This window comes from Dermochelys coriacea, chromosome 5, assembly GCF_009764565.3.
Source record: "Dermochelys coriacea isolate rDerCor1 chromosome 5, rDerCor1.pri.v4, whole genome shotgun sequence".
NCBI classification, from domain to species: Eukaryota; Metazoa; Chordata; order Testudines; family Dermochelyidae; genus Dermochelys; species Dermochelys coriacea.
In genome coordinates, this window is record NC_050072.1 from 62840761 (window position 1) to 62865071 (window position 24311).

The 24311-nt window shown below is 38.7% G+C and overlaps 1 protein-coding gene across 1 annotated transcript in view; it reads left to right on the forward strand.

Annotated features, from left to right (window-relative positions):
- CAST (calpastatin) overlaps nt 1-24311 on the forward strand; it is a 99059-nt gene that overhangs the window by 23485 nt on the left and 51263 nt on the right. Inside the window, 2 exon segments of the mRNA XM_038401883.2 lie at nt 20906-20965; nt 23923-23988. Coding sequence (XP_038257811.1) covers nt 20906-20965; nt 23923-23988 — 126 coding nt within the window.

Sequence of the window (24311 nt, forward strand, 5' to 3'; positions counted from 1 at the left end):
CAGAGAGAGCTGCCTTTTACACACTAAAAAACCCACACCCAACAACAAACTAGTTGAGAGGTGGAGCAACTGAGTCTGGTGGGTGGAGGATCTGTTATGTTAGAACTGGCTGTGTCATCCTCAAGTGAAAAAGGGGGTTGGCCAAGACTTCATTACAACTGAAACCAAGGGCAGGACTGTATGCTGAAACAAAAACAGTTCTGTCATAAGGATCTTGTGCTACAATTAACTAGAAGTTAGACTATAAATCAACTGTACAAAGTGAGTACTGTTTTCTGACTTGCTTTTCTATCTTCTTTTCTCTGCTTCAGGCTAATTACATGATCTAGTTTCTTCTTTTCTCCTAGCAGTGCTCTGAACAAGCTGCTGACCTCTTAGGCTTATGAGATGTTCCTTTTATCTGGGCTGGAGCATTCCCAAACAGGCTGAGTGTACAGTGACTCAGTTCTAAAACTGTCTACTGTGTCTGCAGTGCTCAGAGCTAACAGGGGGACAGAGACTTTCCGGATAACAAGGCTGTTTGTACTCTATATCTGTTTCTGAGTATTTGTTTTGGGGACAGAGTTGCAAAATACACGGTTTATGAGACATAAGCTAAATTCTAAAGGAGGCAGGGAAGGGCAGGGGATTTCATCAACGTCCAAGTTGCTTTAGGTTCAGCTTCTATGTTCCTAGTAACCATAGACATAGTTTGACTTCTTTATTTGGGGGAGGCAACTCCAATCAGGCCAATGGGCCTGGGGCAGGGGGATTTTGTGCCTGCCTGAGGCTTTCAGTTTAGGGAGACGCACCCCTCCCTACCCTCTCCAAACTACGCTCATGCTAGTAACTTAAAGTGCCTTTGTGTCAGAAGCCCATATTTTTTGATGCATGAATGCAAAGTTTAATGTAGTTGTTAAATGTACCAAATATTGCATAGTCAGGGCATGGTGATCTGTACAAAAGAATGTTTTTGTTTGAAGGATGTTTAGGTATTGATATCCATAACAACACACAAGTATTCAGAATAAGTCCGTGCTTGACACATGCAGAAGAAACAGAAGCACAGTAATTAAATTATTTATTATTGTTTCCATAGTAATACAGATAAGATTTATTGTGTAGACTTTGTATAGGTTATACCTAGTATTTCTTAGGAATTTTTCATTATATTCATTGTAAATAAAACCACTGATTCATTACCATAAATTCCTTTGCTTGGTTTAAAACTCAAAATAAAAAGGATTAATTGAGAAAACAGGCTCCTGCCCCATGTGAGGTTTTTCAGTGGCTGTGTTATACCCACTTCTCCTTTATCTACTTTGAAAGAGTGAAAACAAGTTTACCTAGCACAGAGGTGCTTGAGGGTGAATTTAATCAGCTTTGTTCTATGGTGTTATTGCTTAAGAACTCTACTTTTTCATCATATTTTCGTGGGTAGGGGAAGAAACTTCTTTGTTATAAAAATTACTGGCTTCTCAGCCTTTCTTGTAGATAAAATTAGGATTTGCTTTCTAAACTGAAATATTTCATGCCATCTATCCATAATGTAGATATTTGATATTTTAAAGAAATAACTGAATGTGCATTCATGATTAAGTTAATCCCTGTGCAGAGGACCAGTTGAAGGCCTATTGCATTGCTGTGCGACTTAAGTGCATGTGCTGGACATCTGTATCAGGTTAAATTTCACCATTAGATCTTATTGGCTTGTACTGTAGCTCTGCATAAGAAAGGATACTGTCAACTTGAAATCTAGTCAAAGTTGCAAAAAGTTGTAAAAATAGCTTCAGGTAAGCTGCCCCTTACTCCCCATGTCAATTTTTATGGTCTTGAGATCACATTTTCCTCTTTGTGTAAATGGGTTTTCTCTTTCCTCTTGCTGTGTTAAAGACCTACACAAATAACACAGGTTTCAGAGTAGCAGCCGTGTTAGTCTGTATTCGCAAAAAGAAAAGGAGTACCCGTGGCACCTTAGAGACTAACAAATTTATTAGAGCATAAGCTTAGTCTCTAAGGTGCCACGGGTACTCCTTTTCTTTTTACAAATAACACAGGAAGCTTGGTAACATGCCCCACTCCTGCCTGGGCACCCCCTCCCCAATCCTGTGGGGCTCAGCATGGGCTCACCAGTCCACCCACATAAAGTTAATTGCAGGACTGGGGCTTAACTGACTATGTGGAGAAGAGTGAAATGACTTTACACAAAGGGGTTGTCTAATGCACAAATAAGTTGAAAAATATAGAGAAATATTTTTCTCTAGCAGTATTAGGTGTCACTCATAAATATCCCCACTAAAACATTTTCAGGCAGAAGACTGTTTTCTTTATTCCTAAAGCAGATGGTTTCTCTTTTCTTCAGTAATATGCAAACTGGGGTGCATCTAAGGTGGTATCAGTTGTCCTGTAGCCAGTTGGTACAAAACATCACTGTGACGGGTTGGATCACAGAAACCCCCTTGGGGCTGCCAACTGATGTGCCAAAACTACTTCTGCCCCTGCTTTCCCTGCTGGCTTGGGACTCCAGCACCCTGTCTTGTTGAGCCAGACATGCCAGTCTGCTCCAACACAGACCCAGGGTCTGAACCACGTGCCCCAAAGCTGCAGACTTAACTGAAAGCAGCTTAAAAAATGTTCCTGTCTTTAACACTCAGATGCCCAACTCCCCAATGGGGTCCAAACCCCAAATAAATCCGTTTTACCCTGTATAAAGCTTATATAGGGCAAACTCATAAATTGTTCACGCTCTATAACACTGATAGAGAGAAATGCACAGCTGTTGCCCCTCCAGGCATTAATACATACTCTGGGTTAATTAATAAGTAAAAAGTGATTTTATTCAATACAGAAAGTAGGATTTAAGTGGGTCCAAGTAATAGCAGACAGAACAAAGAGAATTACCAAGTAAAATAAAATAGAACACACAAGTATATGTCTAATACAGTAAGAAACTGAATACAGATAAAATCTCACCCTCAGAAATGTTTCAGTAAGTTTCTTTCACAGACTGGATGCCTTCCTAGTCTGGGCACAGTCCTTCCCCTGGTACAGCCCTTGTTCCAGCTCAGGCGGTAGCTAGGGGATTTCTCATGATGGCCGCTCCCTTTTTCTGTTCCACCCCCCTTATATGGCTTTGGCACAAGGCGGGAGTCCTTTGTTTCTCTGGGTCATCCCTCCCACCCCTATGGAAAAGCACCAGGTTTAAGATGGATTTCAGTACCAGGTGACATGGTCACATTTCCTGTGAGACTCCAAGCCTTCATTCCTCCCAGCCTGAGTCACAGGAAGGCCTGCCTGCAAACAGAGCCATCCACAGTCAATTGTCCTGGCTGATGGGAGCCATCAAGGTTCCCAACCACCATTAATGACTCACACTTTGCATAATTACAGTAGGCCCTCAGAGTTATTTTTCATATTTCTACTTTCAGATACAAGAGTGATACATTTATACAAATAGGATGACCGCTCTCAGTAAATTATAAGCTTTGTATTGATTCCTTATAAGAAACCTTTTGCATGAAGCATATTCCTGTTACATTATATTTACATTCATTAACATATTTTTATAAAATCATATAGATTGCAACATCACAATCACCATTTAGTCACAAACACTTAGCTGTGAAGAAGCATCATTCTCCATGTTAGATATGACCTGGAGTTAGAAATCCTTTATCTCTAGCCCCAGTGCAGATGGCCTTAAGGATGAACCATCTCGCCATGAGATTTCTCCATAACTAGATCTTCATTGTGGAGAAGCTATTGCAGAACTCTAACGGTCAGTTGAAATGAACTCCAAGTATTTGTCCAATTGTACTTTGAAAATTCTCTTCATAAACAAATTAGCTATTTTTGAAAAAGTGATATCGGGGACAAGGTCCCAGAGTGGAGAGGGGGACACAGAAAGCAAGAGTACTAATTCCATGGCATCATCTTAATGTATACTACCTCTTTCAGGTGGGCTTTGTTACTGGGAAGATAGAAAAAGGGATGGAGTTTGGGGAAATAAATTATCCACAGTGTCCTTACTTCACCTTTCTCAAAAAACATGGGATTTTTTTTCAGGTAAATTAGTGTTGAATCTGACCCTGTCCATGATACCCTGCCTGGGCTCAGAAACCACTCCTGAGCTGGAGGAAAGTGGCCACAAGGTGGCCCCTGACAGCAGTGTTTTTGCGGGACATGTATTGCTAGGAGAGCAAAGAGTAAATGTGATGTAAATGTACACATAATCCTGTGCCTCTGCAAATCCCTCTGAGTTTGAGGTAACTCCCTGCTGCTTCTGCAGGGGATACTGCATGTTTCTTCCTCCCTCCCCTGGTGGATGAATACCTTAATAATACGGCTAGTGGAAACCCTGCAATTTCAAATCCCTGGTAGGAAGAAGGCTCTATCAGGCATGATAGGGCCCTAAGAATATACAGATATTAAATGTCAGTTTTGAATTGGATTCCAAAGGTGGTGTAGACTGGTAGATTGTGTGCTCTGGAGGACTGAACATGGATTTGGCAGTCAGGAGATCCTGAGCTCTGCTTCTGACTTTATTTGAGTATAATAACAGACTTTGCAGAGTGTTGTGAGGATTAATGTAATGCATGTTTGTTATACCAATAAAATAAAACCAGCAGGGTCTTTTTAAAGGGGAAAAGGCAAAATGCCACATTTATTGTGAATACAGAAAGAATCATAGTAAGCAGTTAGTTATAGCTATAACATTCCATTCAATTTCATATTTATTCTCACTCACACACACACACAGGTTCTGCAAGGTTGTTATCATAGTTACCAGCCTTAGAGTTGCTCGTGCCAAGCCACTGGCCAGGTGGCCTGGACATGAGGAAGGAGCAGGGCCTTCTCAGATGCTCATCTGATGCTCCTGGAAGTTGGTTTGCCTAATCAGACCCCAAAGTTCTCAGTCTGTGGGAATTGCTTCATCATGCTGTTGCTGAATGGAGATGGCACTTTCCTGATGGCTCCGTGTTGTTCTTCGGTTCTCCCATCCTTGAGGCTGTTGGGTGGATTCCAGTCTGCCCTCCGAGGGTCCTCTGGTTGCTTCCACTTGACGCCTTCTTCGGCCGATGGACACTGGATTCTTAGGCTGGTACCTCCCTGATCATTCAGTTGTTATCCACACCAAGCATCCATCCACATACATCCTCTATCTCTATTTTAATCACAATTGTTAACAAAGCGAGATAAATACAACAAAAGGGTGGGGAGTCTCTGTGTGCTGTTTCTGTCGTTACAAAGTATTGCTTGAGAACAGGACTCTGCCTTAGGATGTACTAACACAATTAGCAGCTTGCAAGTTTCACACAGAGAGGGATAGAAACAGTAAAAATAAGAGACCAAAAACCAAGAGACCTCTTATTTAGTAATACCCTGGAGTTTAAATTATGGGAATTAAACTCATTTGTGATTTTAATACAGAACTTCTTTATAAACATGTTGGATCATATTAAAGTGTGTTGAGCATGTGGATACTATATAAATTGGCTGTGTATCATTAGAACTAACGTGATTATTTTTTAATTATTTCTATTGGAAATGCTTTGAAACTGATATTCTTGACCCCGTCATCTTATAAAAACATACATAGAAACATATGAGCTATTCTTTGATTTTAAAATGTCTCTTGCTAACAGTAATTCATAGTCAGTTTTTTTGGAAGTGCTAGTCATTATTTCTTCTCCTTCTTTAGGTACTTTGCAATATAAATATTAAAGTCCACAACCAGGTTTCAATCCCATTGTGTTAGGTGATGTACAAGCATTAAAAAAATACAGTTTCTCTGCCCCAAAGAGCTTACAATCTACAATACAACATGTAATAGATGGATGAGAGAACAAGCAGGCTGGGATGGGTTGAGGCAAACAGGATAACAATATAATGTACATAATTCTTAGTCGGTCAGTAGTAGTGATCACATTTGACTTATGTGTTTACATTAGACAAATAATGTACTTCTGTACATATGTACATTGTTAGTATACACTAAATATTTTATGGCATAATTTAGATAAAACATTAAATGTAAGACTTAATTTTGAACTGACAAAAGCAACAAAAAACAGAACTCTTGTCTACTGCTGGGTTTTGTACCCATTCCTCAGAAGCTTCTAGTGCTGGCTGCTGCTGAAACTAGTTACTGAATTAGATAAACAGTTGGTCTGATCAGGTATGGCAATTCCTGTGTTCCAGGACATCATTTGTAAGGTTTTAAAGCATGACTCCAAAGAAGCACTTCTAATAACAATTAATGATGTTAGGACTGTGCTAATGATACCATGTCTAATCACAGTTGTTGCTAATACAGTTACTGTAGAAGTGGCAAAAGTAGCTTCCTTTTTTCGCTTTATTTTGTTGGCTATTTTTCTCTTTAAATTCTGTGCAGATAACCATGGCTTCTGAAGCCTTGTTGATTTTTCATCTTTGGTAAACAGATGTCTTTGTCACATAGCACATGTGCAGTTCCTGTTACCTCAATGGTAACATCCCCCATCCCACTTTGAGTCAGAGTATCTCTGCTGATTCTTGTGAACACCAACTGACAGTTCTGAATTTTGCCAGATTTGCTAGAATTGTTGGAAATTACTTCTCTTAGAACCTAAATCTTAAGGTGTCTAGTTATGTGTGCAGTTTTATTCTGTGGGCTTTCTTGTGGCTTCTACAGACTGCTCAAATCTTTCTGTAATACAGTATTTTTGTTTCATTTCTCCTTGAGATATGTTACAGGCTTTTTGTACTAATCCTTAGCAGTGTTCCAGATTAAGTGACACAAACCCAACTGAATGTGGCATTTAAGATGATGCATGATGGCCATCCACACTTATTTCCTGAAAGTAAATTATTTTTCCCGTTTGCAATTCATTGATGCAGAAAGCACTTTGAATATTTTGATGTTGTTAACTAGCATTTCTGTAATATTTTTTGTAAATAAAGTAAGTATTTAGCTACTTCTTATCAGGGTGAATTTGATTTAAATCAAATTGATTTAAATCACTAGTCAGGAAGACGCGATTTAATCATGGTTTTCTACATAAAAGTGCATTCTTGTTGGTTATTATTATCTTAATACGTATTCCTCGCAACTCAGAGATAGATGTAGGTTTCATTTTTAGAAGGTATACGCTATACATTTTTAAACAGTGATTTGTTTTGAAAACTTTTCAGATTAGTTTTACAGCTATATCAGAAAATTAATGATTGTTTAGTTATTCATTTCCCAAAGTTAATTGAAGCAATATTTATGAAGTCATTGGGAGGTGAACTATCTTCAATTCAACAGTTAATCATTAATATTTGCCATGCTGCATTAGGAGGAGAACCTCACCAGACCAACATTTTTTACTTAACTGAAAAAACAAAGTTAAGTATTCTGGATTTTTTTTCTTCAACAGCAAACATATAATATTTTAACAAAACAAGCATATGTCCCTTGCTTCTCACATTTATCTCCAGACTTCTTCTCCTTGTCCAGATCTATTTCACCCCCAACAATCTTTATTCGTTGAACTTTTTGAAACTTTGCACTTTTAGAGAGAGGTAAGGGATTGACTCTGTGTACACAAATTTGCAGAGGAACAGTAGAGTTGAGGTCTGTTTATTTTTCACCTCTATATATTATTTAAAACATTTTTCCTGTTAACAAGCATGTTACCTCTGGAGACATAAATCCAGAGTTTGAGAACTGCAAAACTAAGCATCTCTGATGGAATCTTCTAGACTGAGCACTGAGTCCCATTGGGTAGATAGAAAGATTAACCTAAATAATCTATACAGAAGCCCCTGGAACTCCATAAGATTGGGTTCCTAATCCCAGAACTATTGGAACTCATTTACAAAACTTTTCTTAAACATTACACGAATATATTGTCTCATACTATAGAATTAGAATTTATAATCCCTATTCCACGATAAGATATCTTTGAGCTATAATGTATCTTTATCTTTAGATAGGCTTTTTTCTCTCAAAATCTGATTTAAATAAAAAAAATCTGATTTTTAATTTTTTTTAAAAAGATCATTGATTTTTATCCACCCTGCTTCTTATAGCAGCACACAGTGACATTCTGGGGTAATCGCTGATTTTTTTGCTATTGCATGGATTAGAATTGCTTTACTGTATATAAACCAGATATTTCCAATACTTGCAGGTGTAAGATGTTAATTGAAGCTGGACTTCAGGAGAAAAAAGTGGAAAATATGACTGTGTATGTTTAGAGTTGCTTTGATATTGAGGGTTATTTACAGGTATTCTGTTACTATTATTATTGTTACAGATTTCTACAGCTGTTTTTGCTGTAACAGCTAGAGTAGCTATTACAATTATTACAAGAATAAAACACAAAGCAAGACATAACAGAACTGTTACCCAGTAGCTTGGCCAAATAAATGTTTTGCATTGTATCCTGAAGATGTTCAGACTTAGGCTCTTAGGGCATAAAAAGAAATGATCTATGTGATAACTCCATTGAAGTCAAGGGAATTATAGAGGGATGACTCAACACTTTTAAAATGTGCTTTGATTCTGAATACTTCCTGTGGATTGAGCCTAAGAAGTAACACATTGATCAGCATGCTTTGTGGCCACACTCTGCTTTTTGAGACTTTTTTACAATCATTGTTCATGAAAATGACAAGGAAATCTAGGTAATACTTTGAGTGAAATGCACAAAGAATTAAATTTGAAAATGAAATACGTTGTAAACTTTCAACAGGACAAAAGAAACCTTTTGCAATTAAACAACGCAAATGGAATTGATACTGAAAAACGGTCTCTTGGAGAATTGGATCTGTGATGCAATTTTATTTTTAATTCTACTTCAAGCACTTAGTGGAAATGAAGTGGTTTACAGGCATTATTCATAAACTGAGAGTAGAGGATGAAGTTCACATCAGGCACAGGCTGGCTTGCTTTCCAGGACTACTTCCAGAGTACTTTCAGTAATCACAATGCAGTTTTAAGCAGGAGCTGTCTTCATACAGAAGAGGTGTAGGGTGAGAGTTTCTATACAACTGATGTTTTGGTTTAGGTCTGAGTTAAACATACTTCAAAGAAACAAACAAACAAAAAACCCTTTCCTCTGTTTTTAATTTAAACCAGGACTGTGGATAGGGAGCCAACTTTCTGATTGCACAAAACTGAACACCCCTGCCCTGCCCCTTCCCGAGATACCGCCCCCCTCACTCCATCCCCCTCCCTCTGTCGCTTGCTCTCCCCCACCCTCACTCGCTTTCACTGGACTAGGTCAGAGGGTTAGGGTGCAGGAGGGGTTGAGGGCTCCGGCTGCGGGTGTGGGCTCCAGGGTGAGGCCAAAAATGAGAGGTTCAGAGTGTGGGCAGAGGGGTTGGGTGTGGGCTCAGGCTGGGGGTGTGGGCTCCGGGGTGGGGCCAGGTATGAGGGGTTTGAGGTGTGGGAAGGGCTCAGGACTGAGGCAGGAGATTGGGGTGTGGACTCAGGGCTGGGGCAGGGGTTTGGGGTGCAGGCTCAAGGAGGGAGTTAAGGTACGGGAGGAGCCCCCCGGGGCAGGGGGCTCGGGGTGCGGGCTCCAGCCGGGCAGTGCTTATGTCAGGTGGCTCCCAGTCGGCGGTGCAGCGGGGCTAAGGTAGGTTCCCTGCCTGCCCTAGCTCTGCGCAGCTCCTGAGAGTGGCTGGCATGTCCAGCTCCTAGTGCAGGGGTGGCCAGGTGGCTCCGCGTGATGTGCATTGCCCACACCCACAGGCGCCACCCCCGCAGCTCCTATTGGCCGTGGTTTCCGGCCAAAGGGAGCTGCAAAGCCGGTGCTCGGGGCAGGAGCAGCGCACAGAGCTTCTCTGATCGCCCCTGCGCCTAGGGGCCGCAGGACATGCCGGCCGCTTCTGGGAGCTGTGCAAAGCCAGGGCAGGCAGGGAGCCTGCCTTAGCCCCGCTGCGTGGCCGACCGCACTTTTAACGGCCTGGTCAGTGGTGCTGACCAGAACCTCCAGGGTCCCTCTTCGACTAGGCATTCCGATTGCAAACCGGACGCCTGGCAACCCTAGCTGTGGAAATGTGGTTGCTCTAAGGAAGATCATACTAATACAGATCAGTAAGGCTTTTCATATTTATGTACCTTGTATCTCCTGTGATTGTTTAGCAAAAAGATTAGAAAGTCATTTAAGTGCAATAAGCTAAATTCACAGGTTAGTTGGTGTAACTTCTTTCCAACATCCCGGGGATACAAATGTGTACCAGGTTAGGCACATAGTGCATTTATACATTATCTTTTGAATTTTGTCCCCTGAATCCAAGGGAACATAAAGGAATAATCCAAAATACAAAAAGGAGTAAGTAAGAAGACGTTAAAATAGGTTGCCTCTATTTTAATATAAAACTGCATTTGAGGCCTTGGTTTCTAAATTATGCCAGGTTACTCTACCTTATACCTACCTATTTTATGTTGAAATTGTACCTCATTCAATATTACCTCTATATTTGAATGAATAATGTTTACTGTAAATATACCAAAAAACCTTCTTTCAAAATCCAAATGGTCAGAATTTTAAAGGAGATAAATTACACTGATTTAAGCTCTGGGGCTTTATGTAATTGGTTCAAAATCAGGATTTTAAAATAAAACAAATGCAACCTTTGTGACAGTTTTAAGATCTAAAATCTTCAAATGAAATGTCAGGAACACTACTTCACCAGTGGCACAAAACATAGCGTTGGTAGGACATGAGAGAGATGTTTAAAATCCCATCATTCTATTAATCAGCTTGCTTATTTTCCCCACTTGAAATCAGTCACGTTTTATCAAGTGATACCTCACAAACCACAGATGAATAAAAACTAATGTTTTATACCATCTGAATGCTGAGCGTCTCTGCTTTCATGTGATACAGTGTTAATCTTTAACTATAGCAGAACTTCTATTGGCTGCTAAAATAATGAAATGTAATTTTATTAAAATTATAGTCCAAATGTAAGAAATCAAGAGAGAGAAATGATATAATTCTGATTGCTACGGTCTGATATGTTATCACATAACAGAGTTAGAAGACCTTTAGCAGTACCTTAAAAATGCTTTATGGACCAGTGATCTTTTCCAAGCCTGGATCCTGGACAGAGGTCAGAAAGGAGAAAAAAATCAGTCTCAAACTAATGCTTCCAAATAAATTAAGTTTTATCTTGAGCAGCCTTAATATAGTTAAAGCATTTAAAATCAACTAATGCTAAGTAAGGTACTCAAGTTACTCAAGAAATTCCTAATACTCTTTATAAACAGATAACGACATACCTATTTTACACCCTTAAATATCTTTATCAATCTTTAGTTCATGTAGAAATGTTTACTTGTCTTGTTTACTTCCTTTATCATTTTTAGTATCTTGGAATGTAGGCTGATGTCAGTTGTTGCATTCACACTGCCCATAGACATCAATTAGTATTTCTCTGTCTCTTTTGTCATCCTTTACAGCTGCCTGACTTGAATCACTGTTGCTTTTATAGGTCCATATCATATGATTGAAAAATTGGGACCTTCTTGAATAGCCAGTTTATTTTTAGCTTCCTGTGGCTCTTCTACTGAAATGTATTTCATGGTCTGATTTTCCGTAATATAGCTCTTACTCATTATGCGCTCTGTCTGTTCAGTTACTCCACAAAGATCATTCTTCTTTCTCTGTAGTTCTAGATTCATTGTATTTTGAAACCCACTTAGAAAGTATTATGCAAATGTATCCTGTTTTTACTTTTGCTACTGGCATCCATTTGAGATTTCTGACAGAGCTGATGTATATACAGACACACAAACTTATTTAAAATACCTGATGAAATATACTTTAATTTCAGTTTTTCTTAGAATTGAATATTTTTAGAAGCAGGTTTTTCCATCTGTTATTTCTAAGGTGTTTTTTGAATAAAATAATGTGTTTTGGGGGAAAAAGCAGTATGTCTTACAGAAAAGCTTTTATAAAAGAAGGAATATACTGGTTATTATAACCTACTGCATAAATATACAACTAATCCAAAGTACTTTTACATGCTAAAAAATAAGAATAACATACAGAAAGAAGAGTTCAAACTATTGTAAAGATGTAATATCCTAAAAAAAGCTAATTCTTTACAAACATCTGTTTTAATGTTCATATTTGTTCAAACTCCAGTTCCTAATGCAAAACACTCTGCAATTCAGAGTTCCCATTTGTGGAACAGAGACCAAATAATTTAATGTTGTCATTTCAGAGTTGTCATAAAGCTTTCATAATGCAGCTGTTCTTATAGATCTCACCTTATTATATGTCTAAATTATTATTTGTTTATTTAGCAGTACATGCATGTGAAATACCGTAATTCAGATCATTTAAAATTCTTGTTTAACCACTTTTCTAAAAGAATAATCTAGATTTGCATTGACAGGAAATAGTAACCTTTATTAACAAGTACAACCTTAGACTCCAGTGCTGGAAAGATTACTGTGTGTGCTTAATTTTATGCACCGTAGTTCCATTAACTTCAGTGGGGTTATTCATAGTGTGTAAAGATGAACACAAGTGTAAATCTTTGCAGGATGGGCCTTAAAGTTTGTTCTTGGAGTCGGACCGAAATCTGTGCACCCACAAAATCAGACTTAATTTACTGTGTTGGCCAAAAACTCTTTGAATTACATGAGAGATCTAAAAAGAAAAGGAGTACTTGTGGCACCTTAGAGACTAACAAATTTATTAGAGCATAAGCTTTCGTGAGCTACAGCTCACTTCATAGCTCACGAAAGCTTATGCTCTAATAAATTTGTTAGTCTCTAAGGTGCCACAAGTACTCCTTTTCTTTTTGCGAATACAGACTAACACGGCTGCTACTCTGAAACATGAGAGATCTAGACTCAGTGGAAGTTCTGTGTGTGTGTGTTTGTGTGTGTGTACAGTATATGAGAGAGAGTGTCAGAATTAGACCTTATCTGTTTTTATTCGCCAATAAAAAGGCTAGAATAAGAAAAAGAATATGCTAGATCTCACTTAGTGAAAAATTACCATATTGAAAGGATACCTATTTCAAAAACCGTTCTTTGTGATGTGAAAATTGCAGGAAAGGGAAGTTTTTAATCTTGGCCTTGTCATGACAATGCCCACAGATTCTTCTTCAAGCTCAGTCCTGCACAGATTCTTGATCATGCAGGACTAGTAACCATAATGGTTATTTTTAGTCTTTATCTGCTTGGCATGATTCACTACAGATAACTCTCAATATTTGAATTTTTGATGCTCAGAACAGAGTAAGAGCATGAACCTAATATGTGCACAATACCGTATTTGCATTTGTTTATAATATCATGCATGTAATACACGTATAGTATGGGTTAGTTAGCCAGATGTAATATCTACTCCTAACTAGTGCTCACAACTAGGAATGGAATTTGCTGATTAGACATTTTTGTGCTTTCAGTTTTATCCTCCTGTTGGGCTCCACCTAGTGTTCTTGGTGCATACTTCTCCTTTGTATTTTTCACCCTCTCTTGTTACAAGAGAATACTGTAGTCTCAATGCAACTTCAATTATGGGCTTAGTTGAATTACTTATTGGAGTTGTTTACTATAATAAACCACAGCCCACTGCAGATTGAACTATAACTACCATATTCATAGATTCATAGATATTAAGGTCAGAAGGGACCATTATGATCATCTAGTCTGACCTCCTGCACAATGCAGGCCACAGAATCTCACCCATCCACCCCTGCAATAAACCTCTCACCATATTTAGTTCATTCTTCACATTCTTGACTGTGAGCTCTGGTCTCAAAAAACAAACAAGTTTCTGATTTTCTTAGTGCCTGCAGGGGATTCAGTTTATTTAAAAATATTTTTCTTGTGAACTCTTTCAAGTTGTGGAAGGTTTAAGGAATTCTGTATGAATAATTATATGGGTACATTGATGATTTTCTCACAAGGAGGTCTTCTGTTTATTAGTTGAGCTAATAATGAATGTTTATGTAGAATTATAAACACAGGAAATATGTCTAGGATACTTTTTATATGAAGATTCAAAATCTAATTTCTATTAAGGAATTTTCCCAGTAAGGTTATGATTTAGCAAACTTAGCTTGTTCCACAAAGCAATTTAAGTACTTGCTTAACTTTAAACACATGCTTAAGTCCCATTGATTTTAATGGGACATAAGCACATACTAAAGTGCTTTGCTAAATTGGGGCCAGAATTCGTTTCATGTATGATTTTAGCAGAAGTCCACTAAGATTTCTGCAGAAAACCAGCAGTTAGTAATAAAGAGACTAACTTTTTGCCTCCAGTGATTTTTACACTTTTCTAGGATTATCTCCCCAGTAATCAGCAGGACAAATAAAAAGATTTGTTTATAACATACAAGGTTTGTAAAGTCAAACAGAGATAATAGGTGGGCCTTATGCTCTTGCAGGTTTTTTGTTTTTTTTTTGTTTGTTTGTTTGTTTTTGTCAGTCATTTGGTTTAATGATACACGCCTGACTGTAACTTTAATTCAAATGGAACTGTTAGAAAAAAAATCATGTTGATTATTCCTACATAGTACCCATCTGAAAAAATTCCCACAAAGGTAAGCAGTCTTTAAGCCAGAAGTATACTATAGGTACTTTTTTTTATTTACATAATCTTTAGGTACTTAGTCTGAAATTTCTGAATTTTATATGCTATCAGTTTCTGTTTTGAGTATTTAACCATGTACAGACTTCCCCATAGTTCAGTAATTACAATTCTGAAATAGATGGGCATGTATTTCAGAAAACCTAGTTTCATACAGTTTAAGGCCAGGGGACTATTAGATCATCTAGTATGACCTCGTGTATATACAGGCTATTACATTTCACCCAGATACCCCATCTTAAGCCAAATGATTTTAGTTAGACTAAAGTATTTCAGTCCTTAGGAGTCTAAACTGTGTGTCACAGGGATGGAAGATATGTTCACATGATCCCAACCTATAAACCACACCCAATGCTTCAGAGAAAGATTTTAAAAAAAACAACCCCAAACAAACCCAAGTTCCCTGTCAGTCTAACCTGGAGGAAAATTCCTTCCAGATCCCTAGTTTTGTGAGCAGGATGCTGGACATATAAGAAAGACACACCAGCCATGTATCTAGAAAGAGGATTCTCTGGACCAACTCGGAACACTGGTCCACCTTGTCCAGTGTCCTGTCTCCAGCTGTGACCAACGTCTGGTGCTTCAGAGAAAGGTGAAGAAGAAAACAGCCATTCAGCCCCACAGAATACATCCGTCCCATTGTGCACTGCAGGGGGGGAAATTCTTCCTGACCCCTGCGGGTGATTGGCTGAAGGCCTGAAGCATGAAATAAGATTTATAGTCACTGTTTTAATGCAGAACTGCAGGTTTTAGAAGTATGTTGAGGGCAGTACAGTCTATCCTGTCTCCCCATGGCTCATGAAGGAAGGGAATGAACAGGGGATTCAGATTCATGGATTCTAAAGTCAGAAGGGACCACCACAACTATCCAGCCTAATCCCCACCACACACAAGCCATAGATTTTCTCCCTGAAGATGTATTAAAGCATATCTTTTAGAAAGAGATCTAATCTCATTTTAAAGACTCCAAGTAATGGCTAGTCCACCACCTCCCCACTTAAGCTGTCCCAATGTTTAATAATCCTCACTGCTAGGAAATTGCATCTTATTTGAAGGTTGAATTTATCTAAGTTCAGCTTTTAGCCATTGGTTCTTGTTATAACTTTGTCAGCAAGGCTGGACACTGCCCCATCCTTCCCCTTTCCCCAGCCATCCCTGCCAAAACACATTCAGATAGCCTTCCATCTGTAAGTACCTATACACAATGATCAAAACTCCTCCAACTTCTCAACGTTTAACTGAATAAGTTGAGCTCCTTAAAACCTCACATCAAAAGACTTATTTTCCAGCCCATGGATTATTATTGTGGTCCTCCTTTTAACCCTCTCTGGTATTTCCACATCCTTCTTGAAGTGTGTATACCAGAGCTGAACACTGTATTCTGGTAGTTGTCTTACCAATGCTGTGTACACAGTGGCAAGATCACTTCCCTAGTGTTCTCTGAACTTGTATGTATTCACTCATTAACTAATTTGTTTTAGGTTTAAGAGAGGCATAATTTTTCTACACTGTTTTTAAAATGTATTGGAATGACTTGTTAGTTGTTAATATACAAGAACCGCAGTGACAGTGTGAGACTGGATTAATCCTGAATTGTTTCCGAGACTAATGAATCAAAATTTGTTATATTTGTAATCCATATGATTACATAGGGTTACATCTGCTTTGTGGCTGATTTTGGGGAGGGAACCACACTAGCAATTAAGAGAACCCGATGAGCGAGTGCTCCAGGTTAATGGCACTTCATTCAGATTTCAACCCCTGCATATCTACATTGCCAGTGTGCCACATTTTTTACAGCTTTTGAACAAATTTGGGGCAAATTTGTGTCGTGGTTACATATGTGCAACTCCCCATTGACATAACTGAAGTCAGTTGTAATTGTGTGTGTGTGTGTGTGTGTGTGTGTGTGTGTGTATAAAAGCGCATAGTGTTAAGTAAGCATTAACTTTTTTGGGGAATCCCCATAGGATTATGGAGGGGATAATGCTGTGTGGGGCAGCTGTCTCCTGATCTTATTCTTGGCCCCTTCTCACCCACTGAAAGGTTTCCACGAGTCCAGGGAAGGCGAGATGGAAGTGGCTGGGGTGATCACCCAGGTTTTCATCTCCTCCATCCGTTCAGGTGGAATGAAAAATTTAGCTCATAGCATTTTGTACCTTCAAAACATAATTCAAATATTAACTAACTGATCAACCAATTAACCTTCACAATAGCCTTGGAAGTTGGTATTGTTGTCCCCATTTTACAGACAGTCAGACAAGAGGTTAAATAACATGCCTGAGGCCACACAGTGAGCCTATGACAGAGCCCAGGTAGGAAGAAGCAGCAACAACTTTACCAGTACTACCAGGCCAAATTTTGCCCTCAGATATACAACCATAACTGAAATCCCTAAAATCAGTGGGATTGCCTGGATGTAAGTGAAGGCAAACTACGCTTTATAATAAGCACTTGGATCACAGTTTGTTTTGCCTGCTTCTGAACATTTATCTTATTGTTGTGATAATACTGAAATAACAATATTGTTCTGAAGGAAATGCAATCTGTTTTGTGTTGACCATATATATTTGACTATGTAATATTTTTTAATGTGTCCTGTTTGATACAGGAGAACAAGAGCTCATTATTCTCATTCTATAACTGGGTGTGCCTCCAAACATGTTAAAGCCTCCAAGTTCTATTTAAGCCATGAATCAGTCAGCTATTGTACTAGTTACTAGGCAACATTTTAATATTTATCTCCAATCCTGACATGCATTCCTGTGTTGCATCAGAGGTCAAAACTTGATCTGTTCTGTACATTTAGACTGTGGTAAATGGAGAATACAGTTTTTTAATAGCAACATGTTGTTGGCTAGTAGACATGGATATATGCACCACCATCAAGAACAGTAAAATGAAACCATCCAAAATTGCCTCACATTAAACAGCCAACTTGTTTAATAGGTGGTCTAGCAGATACCAAACAAGCATGACGCTTCTACATATTTATTTATTAACATGCTTTTTTTTGCTCACAGATAAGGGGCCAGATTGTGCCAGGTCTTTGTGTGATACAAGGATTGGGGAGGACAAAAAATCTCCCACTGCCTTGTAATACCCATTCAAGGAAAGTGCCTGAGGCAGTTGAAGTCCTTGAACTCTGGGGACCATAGGTGGGACACTCCGTCAGTGCATCTCGGGGTACACTATGGCCCAGAAGGAGCAGGAAGACCGTGATAGAACTGTCCTACCCCCTCCATGCTATCCTGTAGAGCAAGTCAGCTGCAGCAGGGGAACAAGCTGTGCTTCAGGCCACCAAGGGAGTGGATAGCTAGTGGATCCACATAATTGTTGACCCACCAAAACCAAAGCCAATCCTTTCTCAGACTTTTCTCCTTGAAGAATTAACCCCTTCATCTGTCATTATTAATAACAGACATTCACAACACTAAGTGAAACTGTTCTTTGAGGTGTTTTGACAAGAGATGGAGACAGTAGCTGTTGTTTGGCATAGTCACATTAAATAGACTGCCTTCAGTAAAAGCACTTGATGAATACATTGTCCACTATTAGCACAAATTACAATGTTGTGTGCACACATAGTGTTTAAAAGAGAGGAAGTTGTGAATGCTTATTGCATTTACTGTATTTCAACTACTCTGTCAGTGTATTATAAGTGAGAAAAAGGTGACTCAGAAGAAGTATGATGATATGTATGTAGCATTATGTATTTGGGGGTGGTGTGCTAATCTGTGTTAATATGAGTCTTTACTACATCACAATGAGGGTGACTACTATGAGAAGCGGTGGCAGAGATACTTGTTAGTCATGTAGCAAGAACTTAGGTGACTTTATATGTGTAATCTGTTTCTGCCTAAGGGTATCGTGTTGTAGAACAAGATATAGAGACCCCATCCACTGGAGTTTATCTGTTACCTGAGATAGATAGAAGAGGTTGTCAAAAAGAATATTTGTTTCAACCCTTTATGTAGACGTCTTTCTAGATTATGGTGCATTTTGTTTTCAGAATGTGCTTTTACTCTTCCATGTTTGTATTGCATCCACTCTGGAGAGAAAAATGGACTTGTTTACATACAGTATGCAGAACACTTCTGTAGTTAGAGGGTCAGTTGTATGTTGAATCCCAAGTACCTTTGGAGAAAGTATTGCCTTAATTAAAGTGACATTATTGCCTAATTATTGCCTTAATTAAAGTGACACTATTCATTTGTTTTATTTCTGCTGGAAATGTATTTACCTGCAAATTTTACACGTAATATCTAAGAATCCTATACTTATTCAGTTTGTTTACTTTGTGCATTGTGATGACATTTTGTGTTTTAAACAGTTTCACTGTTTATCTTGTACAGTTTTTCCTCTTTCAGTGTGGGTCTTTTATACAGCAGACCAGGGAGATAAAAATGTCTTTTAAAAATAGAAAAATGTGACTAAATCCACAGTGTGATAGGGCATGGCTGCCACGTAGTGCACTCTGTTGGTTGAGTGGGGCACTGCCAGCCCTCAATTTCCTTCCCTGTCTCCTCATCTCTTCATACACTAGTCTATGCTGGAGTTGTGATTTAGCCCTCCAGCTGACCCACAAACAAACACAACTCCTTTCAGGATAGCAAAAGTCAAAGTAAAAATCCCCCCCAAAAAAGGAAGGTTCTTCAGCCTTCCAGAGATTTCTCTTCAGGCCACCTTTTGGGCTACTTTTGATTAGTCTTTCTAGTTCTGGGATAGAGTATGTGGCCTCCCAGGCCGGTTCCCCTGGAGTACCATTCTCTGCCGCTACTGGAGTTCTGTTCCGTGTATCTTTCCCTGCTCTAGTATAGAGCACTGAGCTCCCAGGCTAGTTCACCTGGGGTACCTGGCCTCCTGCTTGCAGTTCCACTCCCAGACTGATATCTCTCAGCCATTTTATATAATGTATCCATTAAACTATCACTTGACCCTACTTAGTCCTGCCCCCTTAGGCTGGGAGGCAGGGAATTAATCACTAATAATTAAGTAATTAATGGCTTAAAGAGGTCAATCACCCAGTAACGCACCCAAATTGGGAGGAGGGATCTGACCTGAAACTTTTGGTAGCTCTTTTTTTAAAAGCAATTTTTAAAATTGTGTATGTCCCTTTCAAATTCCTTTAGTTTCCCCTGTCTTTTTCTTTGATGGAAAATTTGGCCTCTGGAAGATTTTGGAAGTGCTTAATGGGACGCATTCACCATTGACTAACCTTAAATTTTTTCTTACTTTTTTGAAAGCCTCCTAGGAGAAAAGAGGTAAATGAGGAAAGTGACATTGCCACTGTGTTCTTGTGTACTATGTGATGAAGTACAAGGTCCTACATTTAGGAACAAAGAGTTTAGATCACATTCCCCGGTTGGGGACTGTATTCTGTAAAGCAGTTCACGATAAAGTTTAGAGTCTTGGTGGATAACCAACTGAACATGAGCTCCTAGGACAATGCTGTGGCTAAGATGGCGAGTGTAATTGTGTTTGTATAAACAGAGGAATATTAAATAGGAATAGGGAGATGGTATTACCTCCATATGCAACATTTTTGAGACAATTACTGAAATACTAATTCCATTTACAGAAGCTGAAGGTAGATAAATTCAGGCTAAAAATAAGGCACAGTTTTTAAATAATGAGGTTGATTTAACCATTGGGACAACTTACGAAGGGATTGGTGCCTTCTACATGACTTGAAGTCTTCAAATCAAGACTGGATGTCTTTCTGAAAAAAATGTGCAAAATATGCTGTAGCTCAACTACAAGATATGGACTTGATTTTAGGAGTCAGTTCATGAAATTCTGTGGCATGTGTTACATCGGAGGTCAGGCTAGAAAATCATAATGATCCCTTCTGGCCTTAAAAATGTATGAAGCTAAGAGTGTATACTAAATGTTATTTTTTGCAACCTAATAAATCCAAGAGGATGAAAGTCTTTGAGCAAGCACATTAAAATATGTAAGAATCTTGTTCTTAGTATATACACTTAAATATCCATAGATGTTTCAGTATTGGAGAGCAGGATTCTTATATATTCCAGTATTCAGTTAGAAATCAGCTTTCAGCATACTTAAGAGAAGAGGCTGTTTCTACAGTATACCTTCGGAACCCTACCTACTCACAGAGAAGCAGAGTAGGAGTATGGTTTCCAGAGTGGCAGAGAATCAGAATAAAAGTGATAGGCCTAATCTCCAATCCTCAACCTGAATTGTAACTTGAATTCTAACAAGTCTATATACTTTCATGATACAAACATCTGTATTAATAATTGTCTTAACGTTTTAAGTGAAGGTGAAATCATTTTAAAGTAATGTTTTTTGATTTTTTTTTCCAGGCACAGCCCACTTCAGTTGTTGCAACAAAAGCATCAGATATGAAGCCCACTGAAACAAAGGTATGAAGTCCTAAGTCCTAAATCCTAGTGACTTGTGAGTCAGAAGACCTGGATTTTACTTCAGACTCTGTCACTGACTCATTATATGATCTTGACGAAGTCACTTATCTGTACCTTAGTTTCCACATCTGCAAAATAGGGATAAAGACACTTGTCCTCTTATGCAAAACACTTTGAGAACTGTGGATTAAATTAATACTAATATAACATTTTAGCTTATTCATAACCTCCGAGTTAGGCACATAGGCCCTGATCCTGCAAACCCTTAATTACAGGTGTAACTTTATTTATGTGAATAGTCCCATGTGAATAGTCCCAAAGAAGAATTTGGGCCTTAGTTAGTCAATGTGAAATCACATGTTCTCATTAATGATACTCTCGTTCCTCTCTACTACCTTCCTTCCTATTGTCTTTTACACTTGTCGTGTTGTGTCTTCAATAAGGTTGCAAGCTCCTCGGGGCAAGAGGCTTTTTCATCTACGTCTTTGTAGAAAGGGGCCTTAATCCTGATTCAGAGTTTTTGGTCACTATTGTAATATAAAAAATATTATATGATGTTTCCCTCCTCTCTGCCTATCTGTACATTCTTGCTCAGGATAAAAATATTGAAACTGACAAAAATCCTGCACTCCAGATTAGGGTTCTTGCTCATTTCAATACCTTGTCAGCTTTCTGAACCAGATCAGTTAGGGAACAATGCAGTAGTACAAGATAAGGATTTTTCTAATGTTATACATATGTGAACCTAATGCCAGACTGGTAGGTCTAAGTTTGATCATGTCAGTTTGAGGTTGAAGTCCACTGTCAGCCTGTTTATGTTTATTAGCATTATAGGAGAATCCACTTCAACATTCTAATGTAGTCTACAGTCTGATTTAGCAAGTGAAGCTCATTTACCAAACTTCTACAAAAAACAGTAAAAGTTAAAATTTTCAAAGCTGTAGCACCTTTACAATCACCAACCACCTGAATGTCAAAATATTTCTTGGTAAAAAGCAACTTTCTCCTTCTTTTCCTTTGTCACTGCTGCCAATTCAAACAGTGCTATGCTGTAATTCCTCAAGGGTGTTTGTCACTCAGCTCTTTTAACAGTCATAGCTACAATGGATGCCAAAATATCTAATTTATAAATCCTAATATCCACATACAGTCCACAAGACCTAGCTACTAAACTCCTGACAATAAACTGGACAGTTATTAAACCATTGTCTAATCCTGCATGTTCATCACTGCTCATAAATTTAGAGATTCGTTGTTTCTCAGTCACTAATTTAAGGTGTTTCCTGATGATAATAGATTAATTATGTACCTGCATCAAAGAGCAAACTCACTCCTAACATGCTCTTTCCGTGTGGCATTATCTGCATGATGGCAACCGGCTGGCCATCTATTAATAGACAAAGTAGTCACTTCTCTATTAATAGACTCAAAATAAGCATGCCTGCAGGAAAAAACAGCTACAGTAGCAGGGTATAAATCCCTGCCCTGCAAAATTTGGGGACTCTTGAGCATAGAGTCCTGCAGGAATTTACTGGCCTATCTTTACAAAGGGAGAAGTGGAGCTACCTTACCTTGCCCTTTAATAGCTCATGAATAATTCATATTTCATCCTTGAAGGGGAAGTGGGGCAACCAGAGGAACTTTGAAGGAAACAGAGTTGCTAGGGAGTAGGACGCCTTGAATGTCAAGTGTCATTTCCTCTTCTTGTGTGGACCCCATTCTCAGTGACCCGCTTCTCATTCGTGCCCTTGCCTCTGCTCCTCAGAGACCTATTTCCCATTTCAATTCCGTTCTACCTCTTCCCTTGCCCAATCAGTAAAGACCCATTCCTGCTCCCTCTTTGCCGTCAAGACTGAATGTCAGTCCCCCTTCCCCAAAAAGTATAATCAGCTTTTCCCTGTGCAAGTGGGAGCCACTGCAGCTGTGGCAGGGATAAGGATTTGTGCTTCATGGGATTACCATGATGTGTGAACCTCAAGGCCTTGTGGAGGTGGTGGCTGGTTGGTTCATTGAAATGGAGTGGGGAGAAAGAGAGCAGTGTGGGTATTGTGGAGGAATGAGGTGAGCATGGTGGGTGGTGCATGTGTTGCTAGGGGGATGGGCAGATCTTAGGAAGGGGGACTGTTTTATTCTCGGGTCCTACTTGGAATCCACATTTGGGGACCCAACATGAATCATTATACCTTTGATCAGTAGAAACCCAACGGCCAATAAAATAAGCCTGAAGAGGGGACACTATGAAGGGGTATAAACTATTAGATAAACACAAACAGATAAGAAGAGCTGTCCTCCAGATCCTGAAACGCCTTTCTACGTCTTCAAGTTTTGCTGTTTTTAAATGTAACCTCTGTATTGAATGACAAACAAAGCTAGTCTCCAATTATGATTTGTCTCCCCTTCCTCCCAGATTGTGTACATCTCCCTGTTCCTTCACTTTGCCTGTCCATCTCTCTGATGAACTCTGAAAGCAGGATCCTGATATGTTTGTTTATTACCTGCTCATAAGGTCTAAACAGGCTGAAAGAGCTGAAGTAACATTTGCAAACAAAAATAATCTGGCTAAAGATTTATTTCCTAAATCAAACTATTACACATCTGATGCCATTTGTACTATGAACAATTCTGTTTAATGTTACATTTAAAAAATGTATTAACTCTCCCCCTTAGATTTTAAAACATAAACCATCTAGTAAATGTACAATCAAATTCCAATAAAGGACTACTTGCTCTATAAGAAAATTGTCACCTATGATTACTAATAACACTATTGGTAAAGTGAGCAGCACAGAGGTTTGAATTTAACTCTCAGAAAAATATCTCTTGCAGTTTCAGTACAGCTGTTTTCATGTACAAACATAAATGGTAGTAAAATACTTTATCTCATTTTTCCTGTAAATCTCTCTACGTTTCTTGGGAAATGCATTTTAAAAAAACCTGAATTTGTACTTTAATACCAGGCTACTTCAAACCATAGCCAGACCAGTGGACAGCAGTCTCACAGCAGGAAGAGACACAAAGTTCAGGTGATGCACAATTAACTATGTCTCTGTCTGCAGTCACAGCAGCAGCATGTTTTCACCACTTAATCACTTCCACCATGAGGCATGAGCTAATAATCTTAAAATTCAGTCTTTCATTTATCATGCTTATTCCCACTTACGGGCCCAACACACTTGGAGATCAATCATCAAAAACAAATTCTAGTTCCTCACACCTTCACATCTGTTGCATTTCCTTATTGCTCCAACTGTCAACTAAAGGCAGCTAACGGCAAAAATCTGTTTGATTGATAATGTAATAACGTTAGAACAAAATTACTAGCTTCATCTCTGCAAAACACATAATC